Raw genomic sequence first — 18963 nt, 5'->3', positions numbered from 1 at the left:
TTGGTGGAGAAATGGGGGTCGGAGCCACCGTCGGAGAGGAAAGCATCGCCTATGCTCGCACACGATCAGAGGAGGAAGAGGAACCGCGGGAGAGAAGGGTTGAGACGCCCCCTGTATGCAATTAAGTCACGCCAAAAGTATTAGCGTGATAGGCGGCTGCGTCAACCCTTTTGACACGACTCAGGCCTGCCATGTCAACGACGCGTGACACGGCGTCAGGGTAGCCGCCAACGTGGCTCTTTGGTCACGCGAATGAGATTAATGTGACCAAGGCAAGAGTCACACCAAAAAGTACGGTGTGACTAAAAGAGACTTACTTTCTAAAATTTTAAATTCTCACATGTTATTATTAAAATATTAATTTAAAATAGGTTGACTTTTTTCCCATCGATCACTCACTGATGCTCACAGGAAAGTTTCTTATGTGAAACCATCCGGCACGGACTCGAATCGGGCGCACCTGTTGGACCCAGCCCGTCCGTCAGCCCGTGTTTGTAAACAGGCCAGCGAGCGAGCGAGCGTCCGAGCGATCACTGCATTTGGGCATTCGGAATCTGTCGTCGGATGGACGAACATCAGACAAAAAGAAGAACGACATGCATGTAATTTCTTTTGCGTACCAACGTATTATTACATCACGTTGCATATATGAACGATTGAAGAATCACAAAGAATCCAAACGAATAAGGCATCACGTACGAGGCAACACTAGTGCATGTGTGGGCTAGCTACTACTCCTTCCTTCCTTTGCAACAGCAACGTCAAGAGCAAACAGAAAGAACAGGAGCATACAGGAAACAAGCCGAATCAATCGAACTGAATGATCTGCAGGAGCAGGGCATGCACCCTGCTCTCCGGGCACACGTTGGCTTTGGGACGAACCGATCAGCTGGCCTGATCTCCTTCTTCGACGGAGTTGAGGTAGCTAAGCCACCTCTGGAGCTGGCGGTTGTAGGCGCACGGCCGCTCGACGTGCAGCATGTGGCCGGCCTTGGGGATGCCGTGCAGGAAGCAGTTGTCGCCCAGCTGCCTGCAGTGGTTTCGATCGTTTGCTATGAGGATAGATAGGAGTAGAAATTTGGATTGGCAGCAGCAAATGGGGAGTCGCTTACTCTTTCATCTTCTTGGCGAGCTCGATGTCGAAGATCTTGTCCTCCTCGCCCCAGATCAGCATTATTTTCTGCAACCACGGCGAGAATTTCATTTCGGAGTCGTATATATGTCAACAAATCAAGTAGGCTTTGTTTCTCCAACTGATCGAGTGCCCTTAGGTTTCCCAAAACAGGTGGACTTCACTGGCCCAACTTAGCGTTGAAGCCCATAGCGGATTAATGTCCACCAATAGACATTATATATGGGCCGTGAACCCATTTTAGGCCGTAAAGTCAAATGGGCCTCTTGACCGTTGGATTATAAAGTTCATTTTCTCTCTCTCAACTTTGCCCGAGTCCTTTGTTTCCCCTAAACCGTAAAACTAGATATTTTACCTCACTCAATTATCAAAATCAGATGTTTTTCCTCCCCATATGGTTTTGGACCCGGTTTTGTCCCAGGTAGCGCTACTGGCATCCAAGTGTTTTACTTTTGCTAACATGGCATCCATGTTGACAACACGCTCGTCACCTTCTAGCAAGGGCCAGGTCTCGCATGGCATGGTCCACCGCTCCACCACCCCCTATGGTCCCTCATCGCCCGATGTGGTCAGGAACATGTCCACCATAAGTGGCTCCTGGGGGGGGGGGACGACTCTTTGGTGTCGCTACGATTGGGGCTCAGGGTCGGCGATGGATAGCATAGAGGTGGTCACCTCACGGACTCACCCTTGGCTATGATGCGCAGAGGCGTGCACAATGGTGAGGAGATAGTGTGTCGTATTTCGAAACCGTAATCACGTAATTAAGCATAATCATGCTTCGTAAACATTATGTTTGATTTTGAGTGTTTTTGTTTCGGAGCATTAGAGCACTTGTTTTTAAGTCAATTGGATGAGAGAAAGAAATTCGAGATAGAAATGAAATAAATTCACAGTTAAAACATGCTTCTTTCTCTAGCATGTAGGGCCCACCTGGGTGGCCAACCACTCCCTCTTTTCCTTAGTCAAACCCCACCTGCTCCCTCCCTCTCTCTCTCTCACTCCCACCCGAGCTCCCTCTCCTCTCTAACCGACCAAGTCAAAGGAGCCCCTCTCTCTCTCAAGCACTATATCTTCTCCTCCCTAAAATCCCACCTCAAGAGAAGGAATCGAGGTATACATGTGTTACTAATGCTATATCTAGCTCCTAAGCTCCTCATCCATCCAATTCAATTTCATTTTTCTGAAGGATTCGAGCCGGTTTGATGTCTTTTGGTGTTCTTGGTTGAAGCACGAGGAGTACCGGTGTTCTTCCTCTTCCCGAGCTTTTCCACCTTCCACCGATGGTCACCAACCTCGACAAAATATCTTGGATGAGTCTCCTAGACTCTCATTGCAAGAATACATGGTTTGGTTGGTTGAAATCCAACTTTGAAGCTTCGGTTGCAAAGTTGTGAAGCGCCTCATGTTCTTGAGCTTGGAACGAATTTGAGAATTTGGGTGGGATTTGAGTTAGGAATCATTTTGCTATGTTGGTAAGTGAGGTCCAGGCTATATAAACTATCTCAAACATGTTTCTCTTTTGATTGGAGAGGCTCGCAAATCAAATCGGCCAAGTTCTCCTCGTGAAAATTGGTCTTTGCAGCAACCCGAATAATCTGGATTTCACCTAGAAGTTCTGGGTAGCATGGGGGAAAACCCCATTGAATTTTGTTTAAAAATCGCGATGGTTTTGGGTGCCATTTGAGTCTAGAATCCTTTGTATAGTGCATATACATGTTTAGGTGGGATAGATTTTATATGCGAGTTGAATTGACCGAGGAAAACACATTAGAGCTCAACTCGGCTGGAACTCGAAGGTTCCAGGTTAAATCGAGAGATTTTAACCGAGCACCATCGCTTGGAGCCTCACCTAGATAATCCAGCCAAACTGGAGATTCTGGTATAGCTCGGAGGTTCTGAATTAATTCGATTTAGATTTAGCAGAGAACCCCCATCCGAAATACAACCCAAAGGTTCTAGAACCCAGATGTTCCGAGTTCAAACCGGAGTCTCTGGCCTCCTGTTAACTTTCTGAAGTCGTTTAGATCATAAAGTTTGCTATTGTTTCACATGTCTTGCACTTTTAGCTTGTTATTATGCATATTGTAGCATATATTGTCGCACCTCATTCATGCTCATCATTGCATGCATTATTCTTTAGTGAACAAAGAACCAAAGCGTGACGCGAGCATGGACGAAGGCGACGCCAATCTACCAGAATTCTGTGAGTGTTACGTGGGTAGCATTAGACGGTCACCAGAGCAGCAAGACAAGAATCTAAGTATATTTCTCCTATTAATTTGGATCATATGTGTCTAATATGATAACATATGCTTTATGTATGTTTGCATGTTATCGAGTCGGTGTTGGGTTTTGGTATGGGTAGAACCTATATTGCTGCATTATATCCCTTGTCTTAAGATATTGATGATCTATGTGTTTGTAACCGGGGTTTAACTTGATGTTGTCTAATTCAAAGGTTAACTGAATTGCTTAGCCATCCTTAGATTCTTCGGTAGAAATCAAGTGGTGAAATGAATTCATCGTTCACGAGCATAGGCTTTAATTACTATCATAATGATAACAATATTGAGTTTATGATGTTGGTTGGATGAGTAGTGAGGATGAGACGAGATATGGACGGTGTTAGAGTTGTTTTCTCCTGTCCCGATGTAGAGTTTCCCAAGGTCGGACGGGAGAGGAATCCGGATGCCATAGACCGCTTGCATCATTTAAGTATTGTCCGTCGGTGCCGTTGGCTTTAGCACTTTCCGTGCTCACCATATGTCGATCTAATGGTAAGATAAGCTGAATATCATACGTATTGCTAACGTTTGCCATGCGTCTCTATGACGCATAAGAGAAAAAGAATATGAGAAGTAATGTGGTGGGGAGCTGGAGGTGTTCAGGACACACTTGCGGTAACCCTGGTACCATATGGGTATGTGCAAGAGAGTAGTTCCGGATATGAGAAAGGTTGACTTGAGTACCCCTGGTGTGGACCTATGTGGTCATATAAGCCATATGGTCCTCAAATCGTGTGGTTAAAGGAGCATCCTCCTGCAGGGTATAAAAACATTTCAAAATACCGCGCTCTCGGTCATGAGTATGCTTTTGCCCATCCGCATCGGTCGTAGTGTCAAGATTGTGGGTTGATATGGTTGAGTTGGTTTTGTTCAGTTATGCTAATATGGTTTCAATTACTTACATATTCATAAAGTTGGTTACGTGGTAGAATGGTACTTTTAGTATAGTAGAGTTGCTCATATGTTTATGTCAAACTGCTTTCGCATATTAATCTACTTAACTACGTAGCCGTTTTCTCGCTAACGTACAAATGCATAATCCTTGGAGTCGGGTGATCTGTAAATACCTATTATGGATTAAATCTTGCGAGTACCTGTGTACTCATGCTGTTCTTTCGGGTGCTATCGGTGAGGAGGAGTTGATCTTTGGCTACTTCACACCCGTCGAGAGTGGTGGTGGGCATGAGTAGGCAACTACTCGGAGGTCATGCTTTTGTGATGGAGTCTAAGGACATATGACTCCATCCTCTTTTTGTTATTTATAGTTTTAGCTTCCGCTGCATAGTTTATCTTTTGTCTAGGGGTTGATTAGTTTTAGTATCCTTCTAGCTCTTTTGTTGTAAATTGTGAGAATTTGCAAATGCTTAAGAACTTGTAATATAAACTTAATTACTCGCTCTTTATTTAGTTGTGTTGTGATGTTAAATGTTGGTAAGGCATGTGTTCTGATCTTGATCACAAAACACGTGTCGGGATTACCGAGATGATATTCTGGTTAATCATTGAAGTCATGATTATGTAAATGATTGACTTAGTGATTAATTAGAATATTATTTGGACGGTTCCTCACATAGCGGATGTGACAAACTGGTGGACAACGGCGACGGGGTTATGGTAGGCTAGGGCGATAGGGGAGCAGCTCCACAGCACCGCGCTGATGTGAGGGAGCCGTAGGTGAGCTTGGCTCAGCCAGAGATGATGCGGCTCGCACATGGCAGAGGGGATCAACGATGGGGCCGCTCAGTCAATGGCGATGGCAATCACGGTCGAATGGCGACGACACGTTGTGGTGCGGGGACGCAACGGTGAATGGGTGCGTGAGCACGCCCACGACGCACTGAGGCCGTTGGTGGCATCGGTTGCGCCAGAGAGGCATCGAGGCGGCAGGGCAACGATGGATGGCGGCGGTTGGTGATGAAGCTCGTCATGGCACTGCTCCGATTGAGAGGCAATGAAGCTGAGATCACGGCTGAACTGAGGATGTCACCAAGGTGTTGTGGCTGCAAGGGCTCGAGCTGGGGCTCACCGAGGACGGAGATCGACACGGTGAGTTTGCCACTGGACTTGGAGAAGAAAGGCGGGGACCACGACAGTGAGCTTGCTGCCGAGAGATTGAGAATGCACGAGCAATGTGCTCTGCTAGAGGAAGGCATTTTAGGAATTCCAAACCGGAGCTCCCCTCATTTTTACCCAAAAACATAGCACCACTGCCGTCACCGTTGATCTCCAGCTCCGACTGTCATCCGTCCCAATCGACCCCACGTTGAGCACCGCCTGCTCCTACTCTACCTCCCTAGCCCCTGCTTTCTCTCTCTCCGCAGCCGCAATTGCCTCCTCACCGAGCTGCCATGGTCACCTCCCTGTCCTGCTCATCTAACTGAGCCCATTGCGAGCATCACCTTGCCCCACCCCTCTTTCTCGGGCCCTATCTCTCCCTGTCCGTACCCGTGCGAGGCCCTCACCGAGACCACCGCCTCCACCACCCTTCTCCATCATCGCTGGCTTTCGACGAAACCATACCGACCAAGGCAACACCACCGAAGCATCGCGAGGGATTCATGGCCGACCACCTCAGCGGCATGCCAGTGCTCCCCTCCCCCCTGATGATGGCGTGGTTGCGCCGTCATCCAACGTGGGCCCCTATCTTTTTTTTTTCAATTTAGTGATTGAAATATCTACATGTACAATAACTCATGCCACATGTCATCTGACATGTGGGCGGCTATTACCACATGTGAGCCACATAGAATAAAACTAGGGTCAAAACCACATGGAGAAGAAAAAAATCCAGTTTAGATAGTTGAGAGCAATAATATCTAGTTTTGCGTTTGAGGGGGAAAAACGAACTCAGACAATAGTTGAGGGAGGCAAAATAAAACTTTTCTTTTTTTTTCTCCCACAAATATCAGCCCCGGTAATAGTAGTGGTTGGCCTAACGGGTGACGGCCCTACACAATCAATTAACAATTGACAGAAACAATGTAACATGAAGGCTCTCTCTCTCTCTAAAAAAAAGAGGTAGAGAAAGAAGATAGTGGAATTGGCATCATGCGTGAATTAGTTCAAGTAATTTTGAAAGTATAATTTCAAGCTCGATACTTTCGTCATGATTGTTGGACCAACTGTAAAAGCTTGCAATTTGCAAGATCCCTTGGATGATTTCAATATTTCATCGAAACTATGGCGCAATGCACTCTGCCGGTCACTCTCATCAGCCGAGTCCCCAATTTTCAAGATGCATCTCTAGGGTGGTGAACAATTTAGGTAGTTGCGGGTTGGTTTGATTTAGTTGATAAATTATTAAATCAGGATACCTGTTGGAATGTAGGGATCTTGGCATCCAAGTTGCTAGTTAGCAGCCCCTGCAGCAGCTCCATCCTCTCCTTCCTGTTGGTGAACATCACCTGCTCACCACCAAAACATATGCATGCACATCAGCAAACCAAACCCCAACAAACACCGTACGCAGATAATCAAAGCAATGTTACCAGTTAAAACTAAAACATACGAACACTATGTTGATAAACTTTGGAACGAAGTCTCAAGTTAGGACATTATGATCTACCATCTATATACTGTTAACATAATTAGAATTTTTATTAAGCTAGAATCGTTGTTTTACTTCTAGTGTACTACACAAAAGGACATGCTAAAATCACCTTGAGGTAGTCCTTGTAGAACCTGTCCGGGAACCACATCTTCTTGTACATGGAGATGGAGAGCAGCGCCTTGAGCCCCTTGAGCGTCTCCGGCATCAGCAGCTCGGCCGACGACCCCGCGCCGAGCCGCTCCATCGTCTCTCTGTTCACCGCGTCCGTCATGGCCACCACAGACCCGGACACGCAGAGCGAGCGCACCAGCTCCGGCCGCGCCTCCGCCAGCTTGAACGCCACCATGCCCCCGTAGCTGAAGCCCACCACGTCGCACCGCGACACGCCCAGCCGCGCGAGCGCCCCGGCCACGCACTCAGCCTGGAAATCCGGCGACCTGTCAGCGCTCGCCGTCGACGAATTGCCGAAGAACATCAGGTCCGGGATGTAGAGGTTGTAGCGCGACACGAGCACGCCGAAGTTGAACTGCCACGTGACGTTGCCCTCGGCGGCGAAGCCGTGGATGAGGACCACGTTGGGCCTCGTCTCGGGGCTCTTCTTCCTCCCCTTCCTCTCGGGCTTCTTGGCAGTGCTCACGCCGACGCCGGCCGGCTCGAGCGGGCTGATGGTGGTGCCCTTCTTGCCAACGTGGTGCTTGGGCGCCCAGACGTGCATGGTGCTGCCCGGCTCGACCTCGACCTCGACGGGGCGGAGCCCGGCCATCTTCATCAGCCGCGATAGGATCGGCTTCTGCGCCTCGATGAAGTTCACCATCTTGCTCTATCGGTTTATTGGCGCCTAGCTTTGCTCGCTCGCCGCTGCGTGGTGGTCAGTGTGTTCTACCGCTACCTGCAACTCAAGCGTTCGCGCCGGGCACGTATTAATAGAGGCGCACCGGAGCAGGGTCCCCGGTGGGGAGGGGGGGGGGGCGACGTGCGCGTTGCATGGGCTGCGCAACGAGCTGCGGGCGGTGTAACGGCCGGTGATGGCGACGGACGCGCGCGCAAGCCGGCGGGCGGGTGGGGTTTGGGTGGCGAGGGCCCCGGCGGCAGAGAGAGCGAGCGAGAGAGAGACAGTGGGACAAGGGGAAAGCGGGAGGCGGGTTCAGTGATCTACCGGAATGCACACATGCGCGGTAGCTTGGATTGGTGCAACTAACCGATCCTACTGTGACGCCGGCTGTTCATTCACGGGTCTCTCTTGTGTTTTGTTTCGATGCTTCCATGGATGACTTGCGAAGAAGCTTTCAGCCTCTTACAGTCTTTTTAGCATAGTTATAGATATGATATTTATATTAGATTTAGAGTTTGTATAATAATAAAAAAAATTAAATATTTTTTTTATTTTAAATAAAAAAAACAAATAATTTAATCAAATATCCTTAATCTATACATAGTTTCAAATCCTAAATTTATTAGAACTGAACATGACCGACTCTAAAAATTACAAGATCTGGATCCTTACTAAACATGATCTACTTATTTGAAATACTTCGAAACACTTCGTTGTCCGGCGCAAAGCCTCTTTCAGCATCTTACGAGAACGCGATGAATGAATTGATTATTTCGGCATCCCTTGTCTGTAAATTCCAGTTAAAACTCGATCGTCTCATTCACTATGCGAGGTAGTGATTCGGATAGGTTTTACATTTTTCTTCCTTTTTGAGACCGGATAGGTTTACAGTTGGGCAGTTGACCCAACGACGACGAGCGTTTCATACGGCACCGGGAAGCAGTGCATGCCACGGTGAGAGATCTGAAACCATCACAGCGGTAGTAGTAGTAGGCTCATTCAGAAGTCGCGCCTCGCCACGTACGGCGCCTTCCACCCGTACCAGTACGCGAACGCCGCGATGGACACGGCCGCGGCGACGCCAACCGTGGCGTGCCACGCGTAGGTAGGCTTGCTGCCGCGGACCGCCGCTCCGCAGCTGCCGGCGTGCGCGATCGCCTCGTACTCCTCCGGGCTCCCGCCTTCGAGGTACGCGCCGGCGATCCGTCCCTCGCTGACCCAGTACGCACCGAACTTGTGGGGCCGCGCCGGCGCCGTCACCGTCACCGGGCGAGGGCGAGGAGAAGTCCCCGAAGTGAACGGCCTCCCCGGCTTTGAGCGTATATGAAAAATATTTAGCAAATTACATGTATAATGTTGAACGGGTATTTTCTTCATGAACTACGTTTCTTATACTGTTGTTTCTTAGGAGTGTTTTTAAAATTGTCGTTTGAAACGCGTATGAATACAAATCTAGACCGAAGGGAATTCAATATACGGATTAAAAAAACGAATAAAACGCTAATGGGCCGGCCTACTTTGTTAAGGGGCCGCCGTCCTGGGCTGACCGTTCTGGAGGCAACGAACGGGCGGCCGTCGCATATGATGACCACACTGCCGCAATTGCCGGTGCAAAACCGATAGACGCCGGCGCCACCCTGTGCTGGTTTCCCACCCATACATGCAACCACTCCAGAAGCTTCTAGAAGCCGCCGCCGCTGCCACTACCCCTCTCGCCGCCGCGCACCTCCACGCCCACCTCCTCCGCTCGGGCCGCCTCCACTCGTCGCACCATCTCACTGCGCGCGTCCTCGCGTCGTACCCTCCCTGTCTCGCCCGCGACCTGTTCGACGAAATCCCCGACCCGACCCCGCGCCTCGCCAATGCGCTCCTCCGCGCCCACGTCCGCGCGCGGCAGTGGCGCGCCGCGCTTCTCCTCGCCCCGCGCCTCCGCACGCGCCCGGACTGCTTCACCCTGCCCCTCCTGCTCAGGGCCTGCGCCATGCTCCCGTCCCTCGCCCACGGCCGCGCCGTGCACGCGGCCGCCGTCCGGTCCCGCGCCGCGTCCGACGACGCGTTCGTCGCCGCCGCGATCGTGCAGATGTACGCCAGGTGCGGGGACATGGTTGGGTTCGTCAACGCGTACGACACGTTCGAGAAGCCGGACATCGTGCTCCGCACGTCCGTGGTGACCGGGTACGAGCAGAACGGGCTGGCTGAGGAGGCGCTGGAGTTCTTTGCTAAGAATGTGATTAGTCAGGGCGTCGTACCGAGTCCTGTCACGCTTGTGAGTGTGATGTCGGCGGCAGCACAGTTGGGGGATGTCCGTAATGGGAAAGCCTGCCATGCGGTTGTTGTCAGGAAAGGCTTGGAGTATAAGCTAGCGTTAATGAATGCTGTTCTTGGGTTTTATGTTAAGGTTAGTGCTGTCCAGGAAGCAAGGAGGTTGTTTGAGGGAATGACGGATATGGATGTCGTCACTTGGAGCTGCATGATCAAAGGATATGTGCAATCCGGGGACGCGCATGACGCGTTGAGGGTGTACAGGGAGATGGTTAAGGCAGGTGTCCAGCCCAATTCCGTGAGTTTGGTGAGTGTTCTGCAGGCTTGTACACTTGCTGTTGATATTGAGGAAGGTAAGAGAATCCACCGCATTGCTGTCAACATAGGTTGTGAGCTTGAGGTGGGTGTTGCGACTGCGCTGGTTGATATGTACATGAAGAGCTCATGTCATGAGGAGGCGATGCGCCTCTTTCATCGGATGCCAAAGAAAGATGTGGTGGCTTGGGCTGTAGTCATTAGTGGGCTCACACAAAATGGTCTCCCTGATGAGTCCCTGCGAGTGTTCAAATGCATGTTGTTAGATGGCCATGCTCCAGACGCTGTCACGATGGTGAAGGTACTTGCTGCATGCTCAGAGTCTGGTGTTATTTGCCAAGCTATTTGTCTCCATGGTTATTTGGTTAGAAGTGGTTTCTATAATAAGGTATTTGTAGCAGCTGCACTTGTGGATTTGTATTCAAAATGTGGAAACTTAGATAGTGCTATCAGGATATTTGAAAGTGCCACTGAAAAGGATGTTGTGCTGTGGAGCTCAATGATTGCTGGCTATGGGGTCCATGGCCTTGGTAAGAAAGCTCTTACCTTGTACCAAAGGATGATTGCCTCATCTGTTAAACCAAATAGTGTGCTATTTGTATCACTGTTGTCAGCATGTAGCCACTCTGGCCTGGTTCAGGAAGGAAAACAAATTTATGGTAGCATGACTCAAGTTTACGGAGTCATGCCAAATCCAGAGCATCAAAGTGCCTTGGTTGATATCCTTGGCCGGGCAGGTAAACTGCAAGAGGCCACAGAGGTCATTCATGAAATGGAGGGGAGAGCTGTTGCTCATACTTGGTGTGCCTTGCTTGCTGCCTGCAGAGCACACAACAACACAGAGATGAGTGAATTAGTAGCTAACAATCTGCTCAGGCTTGATCCTGACCATGTTGGCTACTACAATCTCTTGACCAATATATATGCATTTGATCACAAGTGGGACAGTGTAAAGCAGACTAGAGACATGGTCAGAGGCAGAGGTCTGAATAAAGTTCCAGGTTACAGTGCAGTTGAGGTCAATAATGTAGTGCACAAATTCTTTGCTGGGGAGAAGACACACCGAGATTGGGAGAAGATCTGTACATTGCTCTGGGAACTGTCACGAAAGTTGAGAGGCGAGGATTGTTCCTTTCATGTAGACACTGATTTAGCACTTGAAGATTTTGCTCTTCTATGAATTGAAAATGATCTTTGAACACGCCTCAACTGATGGCGAATTTCCATATTGCTCTTATCTGAAGTGAAATTATTCTTGGTTGCACCTCAACTTACAGGTGGAGAAAACAGCGTTTGCAAGGTCAGAATTCATCATATGGTGAAAGATACCTAATTTGCACTGATTTTAAGATTGTATCAAAGTTCGAGAGGAGTATAGTCATATACTCCCTCCGATTGCAAATATATATCGTTTTAGACTTGAGCACAAGGATTAAGAAAGTAGATCGAATGACCTTGTTACCTTTTATTTATTCTGTATTTGAAAAAATAACTCATTTATTTGTGAGAGTACTAGCATTAATTAAACAAGAGCAAGAAAGGAACAAAAGAGAAAAAAGTGCATAAAAATTCGAGAATGACTTATATTTAGAGAATAGTTGAGGAGGCTAAAATGACCTATATTTGCAATCAGAGGGAGTATGATTTAGAGATAGAGCATGGCAAAGTTTTGTTACTAAAGAAGGTCACGGGTAGCCAAAATTCTTAAACTACCTGCAAAGCCTGTACTCTCTGTAGGCAGATAATATACTGGAGAAAGTATCTGCTCTCGTCTGATCATCAACATTAGATGAACTCTGGGGCCCTCACTGATGATTCTTTGTAAACAAATTAGTTTTTCATGCATAGACTCCCAGCAGGTTCGCATAGAAAATTCACCTTTTAGTTATCAGCAACTTCTACATTCTAATCAATGCAACATTCAACAGCTAATATTGTGTATCCAATGGATCTGCTTTTATTCTTGTGTGCAGGGAAATATGCCCATGTGTGGTAGTATTGCAAGCTAGTACTTGTCTCTGATCCCTGCTATACATTATCCACAGGATGCGATGAACAGGTATTCAAAATGGTTCCAACTTCCTGTTGTTGAATGTCTGTTTCTTCTGATTTCAGTCAGGAGTGTCATGATTCAGTATAAAGTCTATCTATGGGGAAAGACTCATCGTGATATGCTTGATGACCCATTGTTGGCAACTGCACTTTTCTCCTTTTAGACAAAACATAAAAGTGGTACGAAGTTAGCTGGCCATGCTACCTTGCTTCACTGGTTAGAACATGTTAACAAGACAGCAGTGTGTACTTGGACTAGTGTATGCTAATTGGTACACTGTTAGCACCCAATATGGGAAGAAGTGGTGTAGATGGAATTCTGAAACACCATTACATTGTAGAACTGTTACCCCCACCCCACTAGTCACAAATCAGTGTTGCCTTCTAGGACATTATCACAGGAATCCTTCCGGCAATACACGAGTGCACATCGAATCCAACCTACAAAACACACAGTAAACTCTTTAGGATCACCAAGTTAATGTATATATAAACTATCAACTATGGTAGAGTGGTTCTCAAGTTTGCATATAATTTGCAGGCACTCCGGCTTAAAACAGAAAGAACAAAGCAGGCACTGGATCCATGTGCTATTGGTTTAGACAAATATTGCACTGGAACGAAGTAGTCAACAGGACTTTGGTCTGGAACATTGCATTGTGCACTTTTCGCAGATGGGGCACCAAAATGAATCCCTGGGTACCAGAAAATCTTCCTTCAGCACAATCTTATTAATGAACTCTCTCTGGGTAGCTCCCAGAGCATGGCCCCTAGTTACCTGCTTCCCTCCTGGCCTCCTGCTCCGCTCGGCTGTTCGGAACTTCGGATGTCTCAAGGGAGCTGCTCCACTCGTTTTTCAAGTTGCTATGATCGGGCTTCAGGTGCTTGACCACATGCAATCTTTTTTTTAGAAACCTAGTACAACCCGTAGATAGGCATACACACCCACACCACCACATACAATCCTACATAATGACATGTCTTAATCGTGCAAATCTTGTACGCAATCATGCATTTTCTTCAACCTCGTATAGTTTGCACGCAATTTGTGGTAAACTTGAGGCACTACTGTAAGTACCATTATGTCCCAATTAAGTCGCGCCACTGAGCTTTTTCCGATTGTACAGTGTTACCATTTTCTACTACTTGAGCACTTTTACGACCCGATTGCATAATTAGGATTGTAAATGATTGGATTACAATGTTACTAGTACCGGTAAATCAATTCAGCTTGAAAAATATTTCAACTACGCTTTGTATATCTTAGCTCAGCAGGTAGATGTTGATCGAACAGGTAAATCTTAGCTCAGCAGACACCAAACTTTTATAATTTGAACCAAAGGAAATGTCTGAAGTGGAACAACATCAGCAGATAAATCCAGTTCTCGGGATTGTAATGCTGCAAGCATCGATCGTGCAAACAAAACAATGAAAATAAACAGGACATGACGACTCCAAAAACAACAAGAAGCCAAGCACTTCTACGTAGTCACTCTTACTTGTTAACGCTACTAGCAAACCACTAATGCATGCGTGCGTGCAGCATGCATACGCATGCATGGAGGGGTGCGCGCCTGTGTGCATTTTTGCTAGATCAGATGGCCGCGGAGGAGCCATAGTGCTGGTGCGCGCCGCCGATCATGCCGCTCCACAGGCCCAGCGCGTTAAGCGAGCTGATGGCGCTCTCCGGCGCGCGGCTCGCCTCGCCGTACCAGTCCAGCGACAGCAGCCTCTCCGCCGCCGCCGGCTTCACCTCGACGGCGTCGTGCTCCGCGCGCGCACCGAACGGCAGTGCCTGCAGGTGCTCCCCCAGGCCGGCCGCGTACCGGAGCGCGCTCAGCGCGTGGCACTCGCCGCCGCCGCTGCCGGGGATGCCCATCATGCCGGCCCCCGCGATGCGCGCCTCGGAGTTTGCGCTCTCAAGCGCGGCGGCGCCACCAGAGCCTGTGAGGATAGGGTCGTACTTCCAGTCCATGAGGCCGAGGCTGCAGAGCGGATCGGCCGCGGCGAGCTGCGGCGGGAGCTGCTGCATGCTGGAGAAGGACAGGTGGAGGCCCGTCTCCGCCATGTGCCGCGCGTGCGCCTGCAGCGCCGGCTGCAGCGGCGGCGCGGCGGGCTTCTTGGCGCTGGCGCGCTTGTTCTTGCGGCACCCGCCGCCGACGGGGACGTTGCGGAGCGAGCCGCCCTTGGTCCAGTAGCGGCGGCAGGTCTTGCAGAAGTAGCGCGGCTGCGAGAGGCTGTAGTTGTTGTAGTAGCAGAACTTGGTGTGCGTCGACTCGCACCGCGGGCACTTGAGCGGCTGGTCGTGCTGCGGGCGCAGACGCCTGTCCGCCGCCGCCGCGTGCATCGGCCGCGGGCACGCGATCAGCTCCGCCGACGGCGACGACGACCCCATCCCGGGCTCCTCGGGGACGATGCCCTGAAAGCACTAGACCACGTTGTGGCAATGTGATCGTAATCATCAACCCTGACAGAATGGAAGCCTCGGAATGCGCGAAAGGGTTGCATGCATGGTCCCAGTTGGAAGCTGATCCTGTATACAGTTTCTCATAGGCTAAAGTACGAACTCCATGCAAAAGCTTCTAGGTTACATGATGATGTCTCATGATGGGGGCATCAAGCGGATTAAAGTTGAGATCTGACCAGCTTGATCTTATGGTATACTAGTAGATTTTAGAATCACATTGATCACTTGCTTCATGTTCTTCTTTGCGCGTAGTTGCACTACTTTTGATCACATGCTAAAGTTACAACAAACATAGATTTCATGGGGGGCCATGCATGGTGTACTTCTCTTGATTTCTTAAAAATGCATGTCCAATGCATTTCCTATGATTACATATATACTACTTATTCACGACATCACATTAATTCTTGTGTTGTTTGATATGTCTGTCCGTGGTATCTGAAGAATGTTCTCATTGTGGCGTTGTACCCTAGCCAAAATCTGAGCTTAGTTTGACAACATATAGCCGCAGAAGAATATCCCCCATACATGCATATGCCAATTTATTTGCTAAATAAATTAAATCTCTCTAAAATGGTACTCACTCTAGTAAGCGTATTTTTTTGTTCGGTCTTCGAAGTTAGATTTTAACTAAGATTTTCTCACAAAATATATCATTTATAGCTACAAAATCCATATAGTGTGAAATCATTTTGATTATGAATCTAGTTGTATAATTTTTATACACAATGTTTGACTTTCTAAAATAAAATATGTATTGTCTACTATTTATAAACGGAGAGATTAATTGCACCGGGATGCTTATTCATGTTGTTCTCCCCCCTATATTGACAGTTTTGAGGAAGTCTATATATATGGCCTTTTCGGTGTTCTCTAAAGGTAAAGCAAGGTAGATCAGATGATCAAACCGTACTTGTTCAAATCTCTTTTATCTTGTTGCTGCTTTTGCTTGCAACATCTGGGTCTCTGACAGTGTGTAGACACTTTGTATTGTTTTTCCTGTTGTTTACTCTGTTTTGTGACATCTTTTGTTAGTGTTCCTTCTAGAGAGTTTCTGGCTTTCTCCGTATAACACATCATGGTCTGCATTCATAAGTATGGTCCGATACTGCAACATCTAGACGCGCGGATTACATATGCTCAGAAGTGCATGCAATATGAAACACAAACGAAAGCAAGACTCCAAATGGACGAATCAACGCGTGAACTAACATTAGATCTCTTCGTCTATGAAAAAAACAGAGAAAAAAAAGGAGAGCTCAAAATTAAACCATAAGGGAACGCACGTATAGTACTACTGGATCGATCAAAACTGTGCATGCAGTGTATATGTGATCGTCGAGAATAGCTTCATCAAGATTTAAATACCCCAGGTTCTCAACCTTTACTGATCAAAGTCAGTACATATATACTGAGATCATTCTAAAGAGACACTAACTTAGTCATCAATAATATCTATCGTCAATCAAACAAGGAGACAGAGAGAGATCTAGAAAGAGAAGATCGATTTGCCTACACATATATAGGTCAACTAGTTGTAACTTTTCAATCTCCATACACGGATGTGTTTTTTTAGAGGCATACAAGGATTTATTGGAAGAGCACAGATCGATGCAAAAAAAGAACTGACGAACATGCCCAGTTCCTTCACACCAGCTGCTAGCTAGCTCATTAACTAACTCTATTCGAAATCTTGACGCCATCAGGAAATTGAATTAAGGACAAATCTGTTAATTTGATGAGAAAAATAAGAAGACACAATTGATTAAGCTAGTATATATATATGTGCGTGTGTGAGAGAGATACGTATGCTGCTATGGTCAAGTCATGGATGTACACGAGAGCTGGGATGCAAAATTAAGTGCTTGAAGTGATCATGCATCTTCGTCTAAAAAATCATCGTGTACATACCTTGAGCCAGTCCGAGTCCATGCAGATGTGCATCGAGGGTGCTCCGGCCATCATCGATCGATCGCTAGATGCCTCTAGCTAACTAACCACGTGATATGGTGTTCTGCCAAACCAACGAGCTGAGCCACAAAACCTTCCAAATACGGTCTGCCTGCTAGTTACTCCATTATTTCCATGTACGAAAGCTGATCTTTCATCTTCGTGCCGTTGGCGCGTCGACGAATTGAAAGGTAACTACGGCAGTGAGGTAGCTAGATAGGAAGAAGAGCAAAGAGGCGATCAGGCATACGCAGGTGCAGGGTGCAAATGCAATGGATGGAGGTAGGAGGAGGAGAGAAGGTGTGTTGGTGGTTGGTGAGAGATGTGAACGACGGGAGTTGGGAGATGTGAATAAGAAGGGAGGAAAAAGTTGCACGCCCAAGAGTGATCTAGAGAGAGAGAGGGGGAGAGAGAACAAGAGAGAGTGATTGAGCCAGCAGCACAGTGTGCCGGGTGATGCATGCATTTTGCTGTGCCGCGGCACCACTGGGTGGCCCACCATGTCGGGGGGCACTCAGCAGCGTGGAGACATCCGGGAAGGGCGCGCGAGGAAGACGGCCTCGTCTCGTCGACTTCCCCATTGGCGGGGGGCCCGCTCTCCGGCTCGTCGGGGCCCGCCGACGGCTCCCATCCCGAGGTGCGTGCGGTTGTGTCGGCCGGCCCGGCTCGGCGGCCTTCAGCCTACGTGCTTTTATAGCTAGCTTATCATCGATCGACGACCGGGGAGGGGGTGGCTTGTGTGATCCAATTTGTGTCGAACTTGTTACTCGGTGATCTTTTTGCTTTATGTCTGCATCTTTGGTAGGTGTTGGCTGTTCTAAACTTCTCTTCCTCTGTTTTTTTTCTAAACTTATAGTCTCTAGTTCTGGTTGCTGGACACTTTTATTCTGCTATTTTAGTAATGGAAATGAAATTCCCGTCGTCGAATAAAAAAATCAGAGTCGATGGCGCGGCTCGTTCGATCGGGCACTCGGAGGCGTGGGGAGACTCTGACCAAACTTTTGGATGTGGGGTGCGGACGCTGCTGCATTCGCTGCAGTGTGTGAGCTTCTTTCTAGCTAAAATGGACTTGGTACTATAGGAAAACTAGTTTGTATTTTTGGAATACATACTACTACTATAATATACCACATAAATAAACTAGATATATTTTACCACTGTAGGTATATTTGTATACTCGTTCTAAGATCAATGTGAACTTACGTGAAAAAATAGAAAAAAAAAGTCCATCAATTTTATTAGATTTTAATAATACATTTGTATTTGTATATAAAATATAATATACTTAAAAAAATATGTGAAAATCACTTAAAAAATTATACTAACATTTGAATGACCTTATATATTTACATGCTCCATATACATACCATTTATCACATTAAATATATATATATATGTATATATACATATGTGTATATATATATGTATATATACATACACACATATAGGAAAACTAGTATGTACTCCTGGGTGTATGTACTCCCACCTCTCATATACCGTTTTTACACGTGTGTTATACTTCTTTATTACTTTAAATATACTTCATTAGTAATTATAAGATACTACAATACAAATCCCACGAAAATTTTTATGAAATTCCATGATTTTTATCATAATTTGCGTATATACTTCTTTTATGTATAAAAAAGAGTATATAGCAAAAATGAAAGACTAACATTGAATTTTTTTTCATACAACTCATATTGGAGTATCTTAGAATTAGTATTAGAGTATACTAAAAATGATAAAAGAGTATAAAGTGTTTGTTTAGATGGTATATTGCATGTGGGAGTACATACTCCTAGAAGTATAGAATAGGTGTCCCACACATATATATATATATATACACATATATATATATATGTATATACGTATACACATATACACATATACATATACGTATACACGTATACACATATACATATATGTATATACGTATACACATATACATATATGTATATACGTATATACATATACATATATATATACGTATGCTGTCTCTATTGCATTCAACAGATCCCATCAGGCCATTCCTAAAATTTTACCTTTACGCGCTCTCGATCAATTCTCTTTCCATGACAATGAGGATTTGGGACCTAGGAGTACTACTCTCCG

The 18963-nt window shown here is 46.9% G+C and overlaps 3 protein-coding genes across 5 annotated transcripts; 1 reads left to right on the top strand and 2 right to left on the bottom strand.

The window, feature by feature from the left end:
- Window positions 1-579: 579 nt before the first annotated feature.
- On the bottom strand, window positions 580-7851 carry LOC133920406 (uncharacterized). The gene is made up of 4 exons (XM_062365027.1): window positions 7080-7851; window positions 6735-6824; window positions 1113-1180; window positions 580-1030 (listed from the first exon to the last, which is right to left on the bottom strand). The coding sequence occupies exons 1-4, from the start codon at window positions 7782-7784 to the stop codon at window positions 886-888; spliced, it is 1008 nt and encodes a 335-aa protein (XP_062221011.1). The 5' UTR covers window positions 7785-7851; the 3' UTR covers window positions 580-885.
- Window positions 7852-9363: 1512 nt separating this feature from the next.
- Window positions 9364-13548, top strand: LOC133921418 (putative pentatricopeptide repeat-containing protein At3g01580). 2 transcript variants are annotated; one of them, XM_062366276.1, is made up of 3 exons: window positions 9364-11679; window positions 12353-12438; window positions 12973-13548. In XM_062366276.1, the coding sequence occupies exon 1, from the start codon at window positions 9463-9465 to the stop codon at window positions 11557-11559; it is 2097 nt and encodes a 698-aa protein (XP_062222260.1). In that variant the 5' UTR covers window positions 9364-9462; the 3' UTR covers window positions 11560-11679; window positions 12353-12438; window positions 12973-13548. The 2 variants fall into 2 exon arrangements, with proteins under 2 accessions (XP_062222260.1, XP_062222259.1); XM_062366275.1 differs by having other exon boundaries at window positions 9364-12238.
- Window positions 13549-13860: 312 nt separating this feature from the next.
- Window positions 13861-17522, bottom strand: LOC133921419 (dof zinc finger protein 1-like). Of its 2 annotated transcripts, none has more exons than XM_062366277.1 (2): window positions 16810-17522; window positions 13861-14859 (listed from the first exon to the last, which is right to left on the bottom strand). In XM_062366277.1, the coding sequence occupies exons 1-2, from the start codon at window positions 16861-16863 to the stop codon at window positions 14026-14028; spliced, it is 888 nt and encodes a 295-aa protein (XP_062222261.1). In that variant the 5' UTR covers window positions 16864-17522; the 3' UTR covers window positions 13861-14025. The 2 variants fall into 2 exon arrangements, with proteins under 2 accessions (XP_062222261.1, XP_062222262.1); XM_062366278.1 differs by having other exon boundaries at window positions 13861-14850.
- Window positions 17523-18963: the final 1441 nt, after the last annotated feature.

This window comes from Phragmites australis, chromosome 6 (genome assembly GCF_958298935.1).
Source record: "Phragmites australis chromosome 6, lpPhrAust1.1, whole genome shotgun sequence".
NCBI lineage: Eukaryota > Viridiplantae > Streptophyta > Magnoliopsida > Poales > Poaceae > Phragmites > Phragmites australis.
The sequence above is the reverse complement of the archived record's forward strand: the minus strand, read 5'-3'. Positions and strand labels throughout refer to the sequence as shown.

Coding starts and splice junctions, on each gene's coding strand:
- LOC133921418 (XM_062366276.1), top strand. CDS start 9,463: ATGCAACCACTCCAGAAGCTTCTAGAAGCCGCCGCCGCTGCCACTACC.
- LOC133921419 (XM_062366277.1), bottom strand. CDS start 16,863: ATGATGGCCGGAGCACCCTCGATGCACATCTGCATGGACTCGGACTGG. Junction 14,860..16,809: donor TGGACTCGGACTGGCTCAAG/GTATGTACACGA, acceptor AACGTGGTCTAG/TGCTTTCAGGGCATCGTCCC.
- LOC133920406 (XM_062365027.1), bottom strand. CDS start 7,784: ATGGTGAACTTCATCGAGGCGCAGAAGCCGATCCTATCGCGGCTGATG. Junction 6,825..7,079: donor TCTACAAGGACTACCTCAAG/GTGATTTTAGCA, acceptor GGTGGTGAGCAG/GTGATGTTCACCAACAGGAA. Junction 1,181..6,734: donor AGATCCCTACATTCCAACAG/GTATCCTGATTT, acceptor CCGTGGTTGCAG/AAAATAATGCTGATCTGGGG.